This window comes from Stegostoma tigrinum, chromosome 24, assembly GCF_030684315.1.
Source record: "Stegostoma tigrinum isolate sSteTig4 chromosome 24, sSteTig4.hap1, whole genome shotgun sequence".
In the NCBI taxonomy this organism is placed as follows: Eukaryota; Metazoa; Chordata; class Chondrichthyes; order Orectolobiformes; family Stegostomatidae; genus Stegostoma; species Stegostoma tigrinum.
The window spans coordinates 20683919-20702088 of record NC_081377.1 but is presented as its reverse complement, the minus strand read 5'-3'; the positions used below and the strand labels follow the sequence as shown (position 1 = coordinate 20702088).

At 41.7% G+C, this 18170-nt stretch overlaps 1 protein-coding gene across 2 annotated transcripts in view; it reads right to left on the bottom strand.

Moving 5' to 3' along the window:
* Positions 1-239: 239 nt before the first annotated feature.
* Positions 240-18170, bottom strand: part of LOC125464857 (bone morphogenetic protein 7-like) — a 75764-nt gene continuing 57833 nt past the window's right edge. Inside the window, exons 3-7 of one of the 2 annotated variants that reach the window (XM_048557704.2) lie at positions 16898-17046; positions 9466-9663; positions 8334-8413; positions 3139-3249; positions 240-888 (exon numbers count right to left, since the gene is read on the bottom strand). In XM_048557704.2, the coding sequence (XP_048413661.2) occupies positions 739-888; positions 3139-3249; positions 8334-8413; positions 9466-9663; positions 16898-17046 (688 nt within the window). In that variant the 3' untranslated portion in view covers positions 240-738. The remainder of the gene's footprint in view (positions 889-3138; positions 3250-8333; positions 8414-9465; positions 9664-16897; positions 17047-18170) is intronic. The other variant, XM_048557705.2, reaches the window with a different exon arrangement.

The following is an 18170-nucleotide window of genomic DNA, read 5'->3' as shown; positions in this document are numbered from 1 at the left end:
ACACAAAATCTCATTTACTCACTGGCCATTGTTTGAGGTGTCAAAATCCATATGGTTATGTAAGTGTGGAAATATTTAAATAAAACAGTGAGTCTTTCAGCAATGAAGGTCTGCTCACTGAAGAGTTAAACAGTTCGCAGTAGAGTCAATACCGAGATGATACTTTAGGATTCATCCTGTTTACCATACAGGCAAAAATGAAAACACAATGTAAGAATTACATTTATTAAAAAGCTACTTTAAGTTATTTTTTTTCAATCAGTAGTGCTGTGTCAATCAACATAATACACAGTAATGTCCTTTGTAGAAAGAGAATGTATGAAATGTGGAGAAGGAGGGTGTGTAGTCTTCTTTATCTGTGGATTATACAGTCTTAGTCTCCAGCAGGATAAATCAATGTCATTTTCTCCAAATTGTCAGTTTTGTTTATACAAGGGCAAAAAAATGTAATCTGGTACAGTATTATCACAAACATTATTTAAACATTTTTCTTTTCTTCAGTGTTGAAGTGCAAGTGCTTTGGTATACTTAGATAAAATTATCTTGGACCATTTATAATATATCTAAAGGCTTTATAATGAGGTTCTATTTTACAGATCTAAATCAAATTGTGACATATTAAATATTAACACTCAGCAACGTAAAGGAGACTGTGGTGCTTTATTCATTTGCTCTTTTCTGGATGGTATTCTTCCTTGAATATTTAACGAAGCACAATTGCAACACGCTTGGAATAGTTTATTGACAGCCACACGATTTTGCCACCATGTTCCGGTACTTTTTTAATATCACATTGTATTTCTCATCAAAGTAGAGAACGGAGGTGGCACTGAGTTTAGTTGGTGCACAGCACGGCTTCGGAACTGCTTCCGGCTTCAACAGATGAGCCTTTTAAGAGAAGAAAATATCTTAAATTTGGTTCTTCAGTTTGTTTTCTCCAATCCATTACTTACACAATTTTCTTCTCCATGATTGGTTTTGTACATCAAAACTAATTTCCAGTTTCCAAATAGTGGGACATTAATCAATACTACAAACAATACTTCAGTATGATTCTGGCAGGTAGCATGTGCAAACCCATGTGGAAGGGTATCATCACCTTCATCTACAAGCGGAAGGGGGAGAGGGAGGAAATTAAAAATCGGTGACCAATTCTACTGTTGAATGTGGATTACAATATTGTCTAAGGTGATTGCCAACTTGGTCAGGTCTGCTCTGGCATCGTTGATTCACCTCAACCAAACCTATGCTGAACCGGACAGGAAGATCGCTGAAAGCCTTGCACTCCTCAGGGATATGATCACCTATAGGCAAGACAGGGACCTGGATTGAAGTTTGGGGGGGGGGGAATTGTTGGCAGGGGAAGCCTTAACAGCCTAGACTATGAGAAGGCTTTTGAGAGGATATCTCACATCTACATGAGGGATGTGCTCTCCAAAATGGGCTTTGTGGAGGGAATCCAACTGCTCTACACCAACACTAGTAGTACAGTCTGAAACAACAGGCAGGAATCAAAGTCTCCTGATCAGATTTGGAGTTAGGCATGGCTTGTTTGTGTGTTGTGTAAAACCCTTTTTCCCGGTCGATCAGGAAGGCTGAGAGCCTGAAAGAGGTGACCTCTTCAGGCAGCAAATGCCTGCGAACGGTCAAGGCTGCCCTACATGGATGATGGGGCTGTTTTATGCAGGGGTGTGTGTGGGTTATAGGGGGATGGGTCTGGGTGGGATGCTACAAGGGGCGGTGTGGACTGGTTGGGCTGAAGGGCCTGTTTCCAACCTGTAGGGAGTCTAATCTAATCTGAATCTAATCTGCTGACAAAGTGCAGACTCATGAGCATCCGCAGCCACTACGAACTGGCCTTGGGAGACAGGTAATTCAAGGCAAGAACGAGGCCATGCTCTTTGGGAATTGGGCTGAGCAATTCCTTATCCCCTTCACCATCAGGTCAGATTATCTGAAGGTGCTGGGAATATGGTTTGGAGAGGCCGGGGCGTATGCCAAAACTTGGGAGGAGCGTATCGCCAAGTTGAGACAGAAACTGGGCTTATGGGAGCACTGCTCCCTCTTCATTGTGGACAGAAACCTGGTCATCAGTTGAGAGATACTCTCAAAATTGTGGCGCAGATCTGGCCTATTCCCTGAATCTGTGCCACTGCAGACACCCAAGCCATCTTTCACTCCATGTGGTGGTCAAAGATGGACTCTGTCCACAGGAACACCGTGTGCAAAGTTCTGGGTAAAGGGGGGGAAGAGGGTTGAAGGATATATCCATTGTTGCCTTGTTCCTAATGACCACGTTTGTGTGTGGCTGTATCAAGCTGTGTGTAGACTGTCAGTGCACAAACACCACATGTCACTATGTACTGAGGTTCCACTTCACCCCAGTGTTACAAAGGGTGGGCCTGGCCTTGGTATCATGGAACACTCCAAGAAATTGCAGAGTTCCATATCACCTGTCCCTCAAAAATTTGTAAAGGAAAACATCTCTGACCACAAGACCATCTGGAAGTCGTCAGCATGTAGCGTCCTTGAGATTCTGCTGGAATAGGACTCCCACCCTGGGATTTGGGACAGGATCAGCTTTAGGGCAGGCTATCAGGCAGAGATCATGCACTTATACACTTCTGATAGCGCAAAGGACTAATGGGACTTCTCAAGCTTCCTATCTTCTAGTTAGGATTTCAACTATATTCCATAATTTGACTATGTGATATAGACCAACTTCTTTCTGCAATACTGTGTGAGTATAATATAAATCATTCAGCAGTGGTGTGTTTAGGATTAAATGGCTTTACTTTTTATTGGCTTGCTCTGTGCACTGAACAGCTGCGAGTCTTTGTACAGAAGACAGCCAATGCCATTCAAAGTGGTCCACTGGCTGTGAAGCACCAGGGATTTCTGAAGAGTCATAATATATGCCATTTAAACATTTTTTCACCTTTAATATTCTACCTACATAGACCAATGTTCCCTTAATTTAGTTTCAATCTTTTCTTCAATACTTTTCAGCAAGTGCAGACTTAATCATATTTGATACATTTCATTTGTAAGTCACAATTACAAGCTGATATCCAAGTTAAACGTGTTGCAGCAATTCAGAAACAGTCTGCTCCTGGTAAAGGGGGCTCATACACTTACCAATGTCTGAACAACTGCATGGTTGGTTGCATTCATGTGGGAGTCTAGTGGAAATGAACATTCTCCATCACAATAAAATGCTGCGTAGCTCTCTGGTGCAATTATCCAATCCTACATTGGTAGACAGAAAATGTTAATCCCACAGACCAGCAAGCTCCCCATGTGGTCAGTTTGACTTTGATGAGACATTTCTTCGAAAATGTTTAACCATGTCACAGCGCCTATCCAATTAAAAGGAATTTGAACTCATCAGCAGAATTTAATTCAGGCAAAGATACCCCTCTCTTCAAATGCTTTCATTTTTCTTATTTTCCTTCTGTCTTTTACATTCCTTTTTGTATTAACGTTTTTTTTAAAAAAATCTTAGCTTAATTATCACATCCTTTCTTATTTCCCTAAGTTGCCAAGGAGGTACAGATACATTTAAGAACCACTCTCATATAGACACTTGGGTACTTCCCCTAGTGAATGGCCATAAGACATAGGAGTAGAAGTAGGCTATTTAGCCCATTGATTCTGCTACATCATTCAATAAGATCATGACAGATTTTATAATCTTTGACTCCATTTCCTTCCTTACCCCATAATCCTTAACACCCTTACTGATTAAAAATCCAACTATCTCACGCTTGAATATACTTAAACACCCAGTCTTAACAGCCCTCTAAAGGTAAAGAATTCTGTGATAAGGAATTCCTTCTCATCTCTGTCTTAAATATGCAACCCCTTATCCTGAGATTCTGCCCTGTGGTCCTCGGCTCTCCCACAAGGCGAAACAACTTTCCAGCTATTCTGTCCCCTAAGAATCTTATATGTTTCAGTAAGGTTGCCTCTCATTCTTCTAAACTCCAATGAATGGACATCAAATATATTCAACTTCTCATCATAAGAAAATCTCTCCATATTAGAATCAACCTAATGAATCTTCTCTACATTGCCACCAAAAACAGTATATCTCTTTTTAGAAAAAGGGACCAAAAAACTTAAAATTGTTATGAGTATTCCAGATGTGATCTGACTATTGCCTTATATAGTCTTAGCAAGGCCTCCTTACTTTTATACTCCAGTCCCTTTGAAATAAAGACTAGTAGTCCATTTGCTTTATTACTTATTGAACACAGATTGTGATTCATGCACTGGGGTCCTCTGTGGCGCAGCGTTCTGCAGTTTCCCCAGTTCAATAATATTCAGCTCGCCTATTCTTCCTGCAAAGTGCACCACTTCATTTTCCCATATTACATTCCATCTGCAAAATGTTTATCTTCACTTAATCTGTTTCTATCCCTATGTAGACTCATTGTGTCATCCTCATTACTTCCCTTCCCAGCTAATTTTGTATCATCCACAATAGCTTGGCAATACTACATTTACTTCCGACATCTAAGTCATTAATATATAAATAATTGTGGCCCCAGCAGTGATCCCTTTGGCCTTTACTAGTACAGGTTGCCATCTTGAAAATATTCCCTTTATCCCAACTCTGTCTTCTAAAAGGAAGCTAAACCCCATCCTTTCTACTTTACAATCCTTAACAGCATGGGCTCTCATTTATTCTGTAGCTTTATCTGTGGTACCTCAAACACCTTTGGAAATCTAGGTGTATTAGATCTACTTGTTTCCCTTTATCCATTCAGCTTGTTGCCTTCTCAAAGAACTGTAATAAATTTCTCAGAAATGATTTCACTTTCTTGAAATTATGCTGACTCTATTTGATGGTACTTATTATGTATTTCTAAATGCTTTGCTATTACATCCCTTATAATGGATTGTAGCATTTCCCCACTTGGCCAACCCTCTGAAACATTTCCCAAATTTAAGGATTCTTGGAAGATTACTTCAATTCTTCCATTATCTCTGTAGCTATATTTTTTAACATCTTAGGATGCAATCTATTAGGTCCAGGGATGTAATAGCTTTGAGCTCCGTCAGTTTCCTTAGTACTTGTTCCTTGGTGACAATTACTGTATGTATTTCCTCCCTTGGGCCCTTTGATTATTTAGCAAACTTAGAAGTTTGCTACAAAGTATTGATTAAACTTCTCTGCCACTTGTTTTTTTATTATTATTTCCTCAGTCTCATTCTTTAAGGGGTCTAATGTATACTTTGGCCTCTTTCTTTTTTACATTTTAGAGAAACTCTTATTGTCCATTTTCATACTACCTACCAGCTTGCCCTCAATTTAATTTCTCCCATTTTTTTTCCATCATCTTTTGTAGGATTTGAAAACTTTCCCAATCCTCTGGTTTACCACTAATCTTTAAAATATTGTATGTTGTCTCTTTCACTTTGGTAGTATCCTTAACTTCCTCGGTTAACCATGGTTGGTTTATCCTCGTCCTAGAATCCCTCTTCCTCTGGGCTATATCTTTGCCATAAGCCAGGAACTATTTTCTCAAAGATCTGCTATTGCTCCTCAGCTAGCCTTTCTGCCAATTATCTTTTGTTGTTTACTCTAGCCAACTCAGCCCTCATTCCTACGTAATTACTCTTACTTATGTTCAGTACAATTGAATGCTAAATTCTAACATGTAACAGTCACTTTTCCATAGCATAACTTTGAGATTGTTTATTAAAACTGTCAAATTACATATTGCCAGATCTAAAATAGCTTGAGCCCTGGTTGGATCCACCAGATTTTGTTCCAGGCAATTGTCAGAAATACATTCTTCTATTAATTCTTCCTCATGGCTACCTTTACCAATTTGACTTTCCTAATCTATATGAAGATTAAAGCCACCCATTTTTGATGTATTCCCTTTAAAAAAATGCCCTTATTATGCTTTGGGTTATTATCTATCCTACAGATCAGCTAATGTTAGGGGGCCTACAGATGACTTTCACCAGTGTCTTCTTCCCTTGATTTTTCTTACTTCCACCCATATGGATTCTACACAATTGATTCAAATGAATGTAGCTCATTTGGCTGTGCTCAGTAAAAAAAACAAAGAATTGAATTGAGTAATAATGCTCATCCTTTGCATGTAAAATATTAATTTTATTTTCTGAATGAAGCAATTTTTTGCAGCCTTATGCATATATTTATTTCATTCTCACCTATAGACAATTGTTACATAATTATTTTTTAAGATCCTCCTACATAAAAAAGAAAAAAGTTAGTACACGAAAGCTGAAAATATTTTAGTTGCCACTGATACGTTTTTATGTCTGCTCTGGTATAAAAGAGACTGCTTTACATTACATGTAACATTTAGAATTACTTGTATGCTCATCTGTCTATGATATAGTATCCTTTTCCATTATATCTTTGATTTCATATTGAAAGAGTTAGTAGAATGATAAAGCATGTTTATATAGCGATGTTATGGCCAAGATGTTAAATATTAAAGGAACATAATCCAAGATAAGAGATAATGGGAACTGCAGATGCTGGAGAATTCCAAGATAATAAAATGTGAGGCTGGATGAACACCGCAGGCCAAGCAGCATCTCAGGAGCACAAAAGCTGACGTTTCAGGCCTAGACCCTTCATCAGATCTGATGAAGGGTCTAGGCCTGAAACGTCAGCTTTTGTGCTCCCGAGATGCTGCTTGGCCTGCTGTGTTCATCCAGCCTCATTTTATAATCCAAGATAATTCGGTTTTAGGATAAAAATAAAAAGAGTTGAGTGTTTGGTGCAATAATTACTTCCTATACATACGTCTTAGTTATGCTCTGGTGTTTACACTTTGTTCTGAATCAAACAGGATTAGTGTTAATGGTGAAAGTATGAGCATTGGATATCCATAGATTAGATCTTGACGTATAACTTGCGTGACAGACTGAGCTGGCCTGCCTTTCCTCACTCCTTATAACTTATGAAAAGTTTAAGTTTAGATATTTTACTATATTTGTAAACAGAAGTTAAATGAGATGTAATTGTATTCTTGATGAATCTAGTATATCAAGCATTAGAACTTGAATCTAGATCTAAACAGTATGTGACTGCATTAATTGGCACCAACACCTAAGATGTTGGTTGACTGCTTCGACTTCTCAGGTACTTCCCAATAATGAAGCATTTGTCTTCTTAACTAATAAACTTATATTTGTATCTTCCTGAAATCAAAAATTCAATATGTATCACCCATATTTTTTAATGTTAGCAGGTCAGGCAGTTGGAGAAGAAAATTTGTGGTTTTTCACAGACACGACATGGTTTAAATTCATGTCAATGACAGCACTGTCACAACACAAGACAGATTTTGGGATAATCTGGCAGCTGGGTCTGTTATATAGTTGATGACTCCATTCCCTAATCTCTGCTTTGATTGGAAATAAAATGTACTAATGCTCAAGGCAGTCCAAATTTTTGGGGGTACTCAAACAGTAGTTGAAATGTGTGCACTGAAAATTCTGGCATTTTTCAAGAAAACCATAAAATGCACAAATGAAACTACAGATTGCAACTATATTGTCACGTCCGCATGCAAGTGAAAAATTTAAGTCCATATACACCTTCTTAGTATGAATATGGAGCATGATTACCACTTGTTAGTTTGTGAGAAGCTGCAAGCTGTGAATTGCTGTTATTCCTGATTGTAGGTTCCCGATGACTGAAGTAGTGACTGGTACTTATATTCCTTCATTAGTACGAAGAGGCTCCTATATTTAGCATCTTGGGAGATCCTGCTTTCATTGGGCCTACCAAAATCTATCTGTATGATGTTATGTATGTTGTTGAGAACTATGAGAGCTTCTGGAAATTTGGAGCTATGGTAAGAAGCCATAGCCTGTGTATTCTGATCTCCTGAGAAGATAGTTGTGTTTGTGGCCTTTACAAAAGCAATACAATGCAAGAATTTAATGAACTTTTTAAAAAGTGTGACAGTGAATGTGAGGGCAGGTACATGCATGTTGACCATTTGCTGCCAAGTATAAATTTGACAGAAAGCACACCATGATGCATGTGATCAATAGGTTGTACTCACAGAAAGAAATGGGTGTACTCAAATAACAATTTTGAAATAGGAAATATATCCAAATGGTACTGGTGGAAACAGTCGTCTGTTAGTTAACAATTACTGGTGAAGTCAAAAATTAATGAATTGTTTAAGAACAAGCAAATCACTAATGCAAATACACAAAACCCATATTTGAAAACTGGGAGGGCTGCAGTCACCAATTCACTCACAAGGTTACACAATAAAGACACCTACACACATTTTCTGCACATCACAGAAATAGAGACACCTTACCTGCCAGCCGAGGTCGCGGAAGCTAACATACAGATCATGTCTCTTACATACTCGCCTGTGATCTCCAGAATAACGGGCTGCTTAATATACATAATTTAAAAAAAACAAAAACAAAAAAAAATCATATTGTGGTAACTAACCCACTTGTCTTTGAGTTTAAATAAGCAATGTGGAAACAAGTTCCAGACCAGCCTCACAGGAGATTCTTTGTTTCATGGGTGATGGAGTGAACACAATGGGCAGAATTAATCCAGGCCATGAGCTTTTAATGAAGGCCAATCATATTAGATACTGGCTAAGGCACAGGTGATGGGCACACTCTGGAATCAATGCTACAGGTGTGGAAATCCTGCCTATGAGAGTAGCTGGCCAATCAGAAGCTGGCAGCTGTCCGTTGCTATCAATGCCACTGGGAACAGTGGGGGTTGAGGATCAGAGGCAAGGGTAGGGGACTGGATTTTTAGGATGCCCTCTCTGATACCAACTCTCCCAGCACAAAGTGGCTTTGAATGAGTGACTTTCCCGGAAGCCTTTGTGCATCCCAGGTACCAACTTCACCACTCATCTTTGGTTCAAATCAAGTCCACGCAAGGACTTCTGGATGGGAAAGCCATCTGCAACTCTTCCTGGCCTGGACTTAACTGGGCAGAAGTTGGAAAGCAACAGGGTTCCAACCTAGCAGTCTTGTCCAATTAACTGCCACCATCACCTCCAAAATTACTTCTGGCAGGGGGAGTTAAATTTCACCCTCTTTTCTTGTCAGATTTCTAATTATGCCTGATTATTTAAAAGAAGCTTTTTAAGATTTTTAATTTCTGTTTATAATTTACACGTTCTCCACATGAGCTGTTCTATCCTTGCTCTCTCTGCTGTGAATTCCTTAAGCACAGTAACGTTACCCAACCTATTGCCAATAATTTATGCAGTGTTTTGAGTAAATCACAATGTTTTTGCACCGAAATCAAAAGTGAATTACATTACAACTTGAAATATTTATTCTAACTCAGCGGGCTAATGGACAATAGTATGTCTTTCATGACCTGAGGATAACAACTAAGGAAAAATTAGACTCATTTTTAGCACAAATTTAATCTGAACGATTTTTGTTACGGACACATATTGACGGTGTTACCTGTTGTGCTAGGTAGTCTCTCACAGGATTCCTGTGACTGGTTGTGCTTCTTACGTCCTCTCCGTGGTTTTGTAGTCCGGGTTGTACGAATAGGTGCTGGACTTGCTCTGAAAAAGGTTACCATGAATGGCTGCTTTGAACGGGGCCCTCGTCGTCCTATCAGCCCAACAGAGTCAGGGTCTAGACTGCGTCCAGGAGCTTAACATAGAGTAGTAAATAATTAGGAAATTATTCAATATTACACAAAATATCACATGGATTTTTAAAACACAAAAAGTAGGACACAGAGGTTTCTGCTATAACACGATAGTTGGGTTCCAGTTGTTCTAGAAAATTGCGCTATAGAAATAACTTGACTGAAGGGAAAAGTGGGGTTAGGGGCAGACCACCAAAAAACGTGTAACATATCAGATAACACAACTGTCACTGCTCACACGGGTTGGTCTGACTGAGGCAGCAGCTTCGCAGCTCCTTCTCGGATTGACACAACTGTCCTCACTATTTCCAAAAAGTGCAATACAGTTACCCAGAGATAACAAGGTGTTGAGCTGAATGAACACAGCAGGTCAAGCAGCATAACAAAGTGTGGAGGTGGATGAACACAGCAGGCCAAGCAGCATCTCAGGAGCACAAAAGCTGACGTTTCGGGCGTAGACCCTTCATCAGAGAGGGGGATGGGTAGAGGGAACTGGAATAAATAGGGAGAGAGGGGGAGGTGGACCGAAGATGGAGAGAAAACAAGATAGGTGGAGAGGAGACTATAGGTGAGGAGATAGGGAGGGGATAGGTCAGTCCAGGGAAGATGGACAGGTCAAGGAGGCAGGATGAGGTGGTAGGTAGGAAATGGAGGTGCGGCTTGAGGTGGGAGGAAGGGATGGGCGAGAGGAAGAACAGGTTAGGGAGGCAGAGACAGGTTGGACTGGTTTTGGGATGCAGTAGGGGAAGGGGAGATTTTGAAGCTGGTGAAGTCCACATTGATACCATTGGGCTGCAGGGTTCCCAAGCGGAATATGAGTTGCTGTTGCTGCACCCTTCGGGTGGCATCATTGTGGCACTGCAGGAGGCCCATGATGGACATGTCATCTGAGGAATCGAAGGGGGAGTTGAAATGGTTTGCGACTGGGAGGTGCAGTTGTCTGTTGCGAACCGACTGGAGGTTTTCTGCAAAGCGATGCCCAAGCCTCCGCTTGGTTTTCCCAATGTAGAGGAAGTCACACCGGGCGCAATGGATGCAGTATACCACATTGGCAGATGTGCAGGTGAACATCTGCTTGATATGGAAGGTCATCTTGGGGCCTGAGACGGGGGTGAGGGAGGAGGTGTGGGTGCAAGTGTAGCACTTCCTGCGGTTGCAGGGGAAGGTGCCAGGTGTGGTGGGGTTGGAGGGGAGTGTGGAGCGGACAAGGGAGTCGCGGAGAGAGTGTCTCTCTGGAAGGCAGACAAGGGTGGGGATGGAAAAATAGCTTGGGTGGTGGGGTCAGACTGTAGATGGCGGAAGTGTCGGAGGATGATACGTTGTATCCAGAGGTTGGTGGGGTGGTATGTGAGAACAAGGGGGTCCTCTGGGGGCAGTTGTGGCGGGGGCGGGGTGTGAGGGATGTGTTGCCGGAAATGCGGGAGACGCGGTCAAGGGCGTTCTCGATCACTGCGGGGGGAAAGTTGCGGTCCTTGAAGAACGTGGACATCTGGGATGTGCGGGAGTGGAATGCCTCATCCTGGGAGCAGATGCAGCAGAGGCGGAGGAATTTTTGCAGGAGGGTGGGTGGGAGGAGGTGTATTCTAGGTAGCTGTGGGAGTCAGTGGGCTTGAAATGGACGTCGGTTTCTAGCTGGTTACCTGAGATGGTGACTGAGAGGTCCAGGAAGGTGAGGGATGTGTTGGAGATGGCCCAGGTGAACTTGAGGTTGGGGTGGAAGGTGTTGGTAAAGTGGATGAACTGTTCGAGCTCCTCTGGGGAGCAAGAGGTGGCGCCGATACAGTCATCAATGTAATGGAGGAAGAGGTGGGGTTTGGGGCCTGTGTAGGTGCGGAAGAGGGACTGTTCCACGTAACCTACAAGGAGGCAGGCATAGCTGGGGCCCATGCGGTTACCCATGGCCACCCCCTTTGTCTGTAGGAAGTGGGAGGAATGAAAGAGAAGTTGTAGAGGGTGAGGATGAGTTTGGCCAGGCGGATGAGGGTATCGGTGGAGGGGGATTGGTCGGGCGTGGGACAGGAAGAAGCGGAGGGCCTTGAGGCCATCTGCATGAGGAATACAGGTGTAAAGGGACTGGACGTCCATGGTGAAAATGAGGTGTTGGGGGCCAGGGAATTGGAAGTCCTGGAGGAAGTGGAGGGCATGGGTGGTGTCACGGACGTGGGTGGGGAGCTCCTGGACCAAAGGGGAGAAAATGGAGTCCAGATAGGTGGAGATGAGTTTTCAGTGGGGCAGGAACAGGCTGAGACAATGGGTCAACCAGGGCTTTCGGTGGGGCAGGAACAGGCTGAGACAATCCTAGGAGCCGGAAAGCTGACATTTTGGGCCTAGACCTGGGTCTAGGCCCAAAATGTCAGCTTTCCGGCTCCTAAGATGCTGCTTGGCCTGCTGTGTTCATTTGGCTCCACACCTTGTTATCTTGGATTTTCCAACATCTGCAGTTCCTATTATCTCTGATACAGTTACCCAGGTGTTCTGATCAATACTTATCCCTTAGTCAGCAACACAATGCCAGATCGTCTGGTCATTGTCACATTGTTGCTTGTGGGACAGTGATGTGTGAAAATTAGCTGCTGTATTTTCTACTATGACTGCACTTCAAAAATACTTCAGTGGCTGTCAAGCTCGTTGTAACATCCTGACATTATGAAAGGTGTAAGCCTTTGTAGATCTAGGTTCAAATCCTGCCTCAGAGCTCATTGGCCAGGGAAGGTGCATTCACAAAGTGACTAAAAAGATTATCAATTGGCAAATTCTTCCAACACAGTGGCAGACTGTAAGATTGGGAGAGACTCCGGGTCAGCCATGTGACTAAAAGAACATTGGAGATTCTACTGCCACAATCCATAGCTCCAGACTGCAACCTATACATATGCATTTGTTGCCCTAGCAACTCAGACTCCTTCAGCACTCTTATCACCAGGCCACAAGGGGATCCAGGGATACGGAGCAAAGATGGGAAAATCACGTTGAAACACAAGTCAACCATGGGGACCTGGCTAGTTACTTAAATAGGCTGTTGGAGCCTCCTATTGTACCCAGGTCCTGTGCCTAACAGGGTTTCCTTCAAAGGTAAATTAGATGTGCTGTTTCTCACTCTCTTTTACACCCTGATTTTCCTGATAACAGACCTGCTGGCTTTTACTTTCAGTTTTAGTGAAGGCTGACAGGGAGAATTTCTCTGGGACTCTCATAATCACAGCATTGTACAAAAATACTGTAGGTGTCATTAGCAAAGGGCTCCTGACACCAAGATGCCTACTCCATGGAATTGCATTATAGCCAACACTAACTCACGTTTTAGAAATAGCTGTCCCCTATTTGTCAACCACGTTAAAGTCAATTTGTGTTGCCAGAACATGCTATATCTTTATATATTTTTCTTTCTGTCTTTACCAGTCCAAGCCAGGCCCCACAGCTAGTTCCGAGAATGAGCAGGCAGACTTCTGTTTGATGTCACTCTGAAACCAAAAGGCTATGGTTCTGCAAAATGAGTGGCTGAATTTCCTGCCCTCACTGAGTTGGATTTGTTCTCCACAATCTTCAGTTTTGTTATGCTGGATGTTCATGTTTTAGCACATAATTAGCTTCTGCAGCATTAAATCCTGCAGCCAGAACCTCCTGCTAACATACAGCCATTAAAATATATAAAATTGGGATTCATAGCAGCCCAGCATTTGCGTGCCTTATGCTACTGTACCTTAGAGTAGCAGGCTACATAATTTCATCTCTAAATTACTATATGATATGTTCCTAGTCTCAGCTGTACCTCTGTAAAGAGCACAGTCAATTTCCCCAAAATCTGGGAGGGAAGTTCAGAGGAACCATTTTGCAAGACCACTGCAGTAGCCCCCCCCCATGTTGTGGATGGTTTGAGAATTGCATTAGCAGCCATCAAGCTGTAGTTCAAGACAATAAAATGTGAGGCTGGATGAACACAGCAGGCCCAGCAGTATCTCAGGAGCACAAAAGCTGACGTTTCGGGCCTAGACCCTTCATCAGAAATCTCAAGCTGTAGTTGTCAGCTCTTTGAACCAGGCACAGGGCACGAGCAGACTATAGATAGGAAAAAAATAATTGACCTACTTTTGATACGCTGCAGAAATGCAGTGAATTTTTATTACTTGTGTTCTTCAGGTGAGATAGAGAAGCATGTAAAAAAGGCAGGGAAGTTTGATTAAGGAGAATGTCACAGATGTACTCAGAAAGGACATCTTGGATGACACATATGGTCACGTGGGTAGAACTCAGGAATGAGAAAGACGTAATCATTATGATGGGGTTATACTATCGGCCTTCCAGCGGCCAGTGGGAGATTGAGGAACAGACATGAAGGCAAATCAAGGAGAGATATATAAAAAAAGGTTGTTTTTAGTGTCTGATTTTGACTTCCCCAGCATTGACTGGGACTCCTTCAGTGCCAGGGACACAGATGGGGAAGAATTTGTGAGATGCATCCTGAAGGGTTCTTGAAACAATATGTAGATAGTCCAACTAGGGAAAGGGTGCTGCTAGGCTGTGTATTGGGGAATGATGATCGAAGTTTCAGTGGGGGAGCATTTGGGAACAGTAATCGTAATTCCATAAGTTTTAAGATAGTTATGGATAAGGATAAGACTAGTCCTTGGGTGTAAGTACTAAATTGAGGGAAGGCTAATTTGGAGCAAGAGAGTACCAGGGGAAAGGGTAGGTCCACTCAAGTACAAAAGAGGGAATTTATGGATAGAGCCTGAGGAAGTGGGTGAGGTCCTTAATGAGTACTTAGGATTGATATTCACCAAGGAGAAGGACATGGATGATGGTAAGTTTAGGGAGAGGTATGTTGATATTTTGGGACATGACAATATTAAAAAAGGAGGGGATGTGGGGTCTTGAAAGACATTAAGGTAGATAAGTCCCTGAGGACCTGATGGAATCTATCCCGGGATACTGAATGAGGCAAGGGGGAAGATTGCTGGGGCCTTCACTGAGACCTTTGTGTTTTCTTTAGCCACAGGCAAGGCCCGAGAAGACTGGAGAATAGCCAAAGTTGTTCCTTTGTTTGAGAAGAGCAACAGGGTTAATCCAGGAAATTATAGGCCAGTGAACCTTACATCTGTTAATTATTGGAGAAGATTCTTAGGGACAGGATTTACTTGCATTTGGAAAACAATGGACTTATTATGGAGAATCAGCATGGCTTTTTTTGGGGGAGATCTTTTCTCATAAACATGATTGAATTTTTTGATGAAGTGATAAAGATGATTGATGCGGGTAGGACTGTAGATGTTGACAACGAGAACTTTACTAAAGCATTTGAGAAGTTCCCTTGTGTTAGGCTGGATCCATGGTAAGTTGGCAATTGGATACAAAATTGGCCTGGCCATAGGAGACCGAGGTTAGTTGTTGTGGGGTGTTTCTCTGACTGGAGTTCTGTGGCCAATGGTGTTCTGCAAGGAGTGGTGTTGGGACCTGTTTTATTTGAAATAATATATAAATGATTTGCATGAAAATTTTGTAATCTGATTAGTAAATTTGCAGAGAATGTGAAAATTGGTGGAGTTATGGATAGTAAGGAAGGTTGTCACAGGATATGGCAGGATGTAGATAAGTTGGGAAGTTTGGCGCAGAAATGGCAGATGGAGTTTAATGTGGACGAATGTGATGTGATGCATTTTTGTTGGTCTAATACAAGAGAAAAGCACATGGCAAATGACAGGACCCTTACAAACATTGACATACAGAGGAATCTTGGGTTGTAAATTCATAGCTCCCTAAAAATGGCAACACAAATGGATAAGGTGGTAAAGTAGACATATGGCATGCTTGCCTTCATTGTTCGGGGCATCGAGTATAAAAGTTGGCAAGTCATATTGCAGATGAATAAAAACTTTAGTTAGGCCACATTCACATATTATGTACAGTTCTGGAAGGATGTGGAGGCTCTGGAGAGGGTAAAAAGGGGGTTACCAGGATATTGCCTGGATTGGAGTGTATTAGCTATAAGGAGAGGTGAGACAAACTTGGACTGTTTTCGCTGGAGTGTCATAGGCTGAGAGTGACCAGATAAAAGTATATAAAATTATGAAAACAATAACAGGGTGGATGGTTGAAACTTTTTTCCCAAGGGGGAAATGTCAAATACTTAAAAGATAGGCGTAAGATGAAAGGGGGAAAGTTTATAAGAGATGTGCGAGGAAAGTTTTTTACACCGCGGGTGGTATGTGCCTGGAATTCGTTGCTGGGGGAGGTAGTAGAAGCAGATATGTTAGCAAAGTTTAAGATGCATTTAGACAGAGAAATGAACAGGCAGGGAATAGCGGGATATGGACCATGTGCTGGCAGAGAGGATTATTTTAGAATGGCATCGTGGTCAGGACAGACATGGTGGGCCAAAGGGCCTGTTCCTGTGCTGTACTGTTCTAAGTTCTATGATCTTTTGGCGATCTTTTTTGACTTAAAATAATTTAAATGGAAAGTCTTTACAAGGTTTACAATGGCAAAATTAAAATATTGAATATGTAGCAGCGAGTATACATGGACACTGTCAGATTTTACTCCTCTCTCCAGTGCTCATCTAAACAATAGGTCAGTGTCAAGGGGTGAGTGGTGAACTCACAAAGCAAGATCCTGTTCAGGGTTTTGCTATTCATGCCTACTATAATGATGTTAAAAATGGGTGAAAGAAAGTTAAATTTCTATTTTAAAAAACACATCTACTGATTTTGTTTGGTGAGTTTTGAAAATGCAATTAGAAAAAAACTCATTTGGAGGTGACAGCAAATAAAATTAATAAGGAAAAGGAGGCAGAACTGGCAGTCGGTGTTTCAGCCACGTTTCCACCCTTCAATGCTGTGTGAAGAACAGTACGCTTCCTCCAAATGCTCAGAGCTATATTGTTAATGAGGTAAGGAAGATAACCTGATATAGTTACATGTGCTAATAAACCAGATGCACAGTTGCTTAAGAACTATGCACATCTTAAAATTGCCTTACAAACCATGAAATTTTCATGTTGGAATAAGTGAGAATTGAATCAATGACAGAACAAAACATCCACTTTTGGTTAATATTTCCATTGAAGGCATGCTTTAGGAAAAGACCTATACAAATCTTGAACCATAAACTTTAGTTGTCGGGGCCAGGGGTTGGAGTGAAATCTTTTTACAAAAATCCTCGAAAATAATGAAGTAATTGCAACATAGAGTGTCTTATTTTAATCTTGGAACATAAATATGTGACCGTTAAGTACAATACCTTCCTCAGTCTCCACACAAAGCCGCAGACCCAGATTATAATGAGGATTCATCAACCAATCGTTACTTGTTGCTGTGATGTCAAATTCCAGCCACCCTTCTTCAGTGGGCCATATTTCTTGATTGTCCAGTAGGAGGAGCTCTGGTTCTCTAAAAGTAGAAAAACTAGGCAATCAATTTGAACTGATGGATAGGGACTCGATCTGTGACCTTATACATATCAACAATCTACACAGAAACCCCAAACGAATACTGCAGGAAAATTATAACGCAAGATATAACACCGAGTCATAAAAAGAAGCAGAAGGTCAGATGATCATCTATAGATTTTAAACCTTTTAAAGGCCAGGTAGAACAACGTAGGGAGATTGTTGTATAGTATAGCTCCAAGGCAACTGAAATATAATAACAGCATCAAAATTAGATAAAACTTCCATTTTTGAGATAGTTTCCCTGAAAACATAATACAGATTATTCTGTTCAATTTCATGGAATCATACAATCTTTACAGCCCAGATTAAGGCTATTTGGACCATTGGGTCTATATCAACGCTCTGAAGAGCATCCCACCCAGATGTCGCCCCACCCTATACCCAAAATCCTGCATTTCCCATGGCTACCACACGTAGCCTGCACATCCCTGGACGCTATGGGGAAATTTAGTGTGGCTAATCTACCTACCCTACAATGCCTTCTCTGCTTGCTCCTGTGCCATTATCTCTGGGGCTCCCTAAGGATGCATCCTTGGCTTGCTATTACTTCTTATCTACATGCTGCCCTTGAGTATCATCACCACAAGGTCTAGCTGCACATCTATGCTGATTACACCCAAATCTGTCACCCTGTCATCTCTCTTGACCTCTCTGCTGTTACCGATTTGTCATGCTGCTTGTCCAACCAGAAAAATCTTTCTCCAACTAAATATTGGGATAACCAGAGTCATTATCTGCAATTTCCAAGCCAGCTACCCCATCCCTCTCCTTGATGATTGTCTAGGGCTTAACTAGACCCTTGGCCACATTGATGTCTTATTGCACCTTGGGATAAACTTCAAACCATATATCCACTTTACCATTAAGACCACTTACTTGCATATCACCTGTCTCCACTGTGTCTCAGCTCCCTTGCTGCTGAAATCAACATCCAGATTGTTGTTATCCCTGGACTGGAATATTCCAGTGGTCTATGGCTGCCTTCTCAGTTTCCACCTTAAATGTATATTCAGCCAAAACATTTTGGCCATATCCTAAGTGGATATGGCCAAGTCCTACATC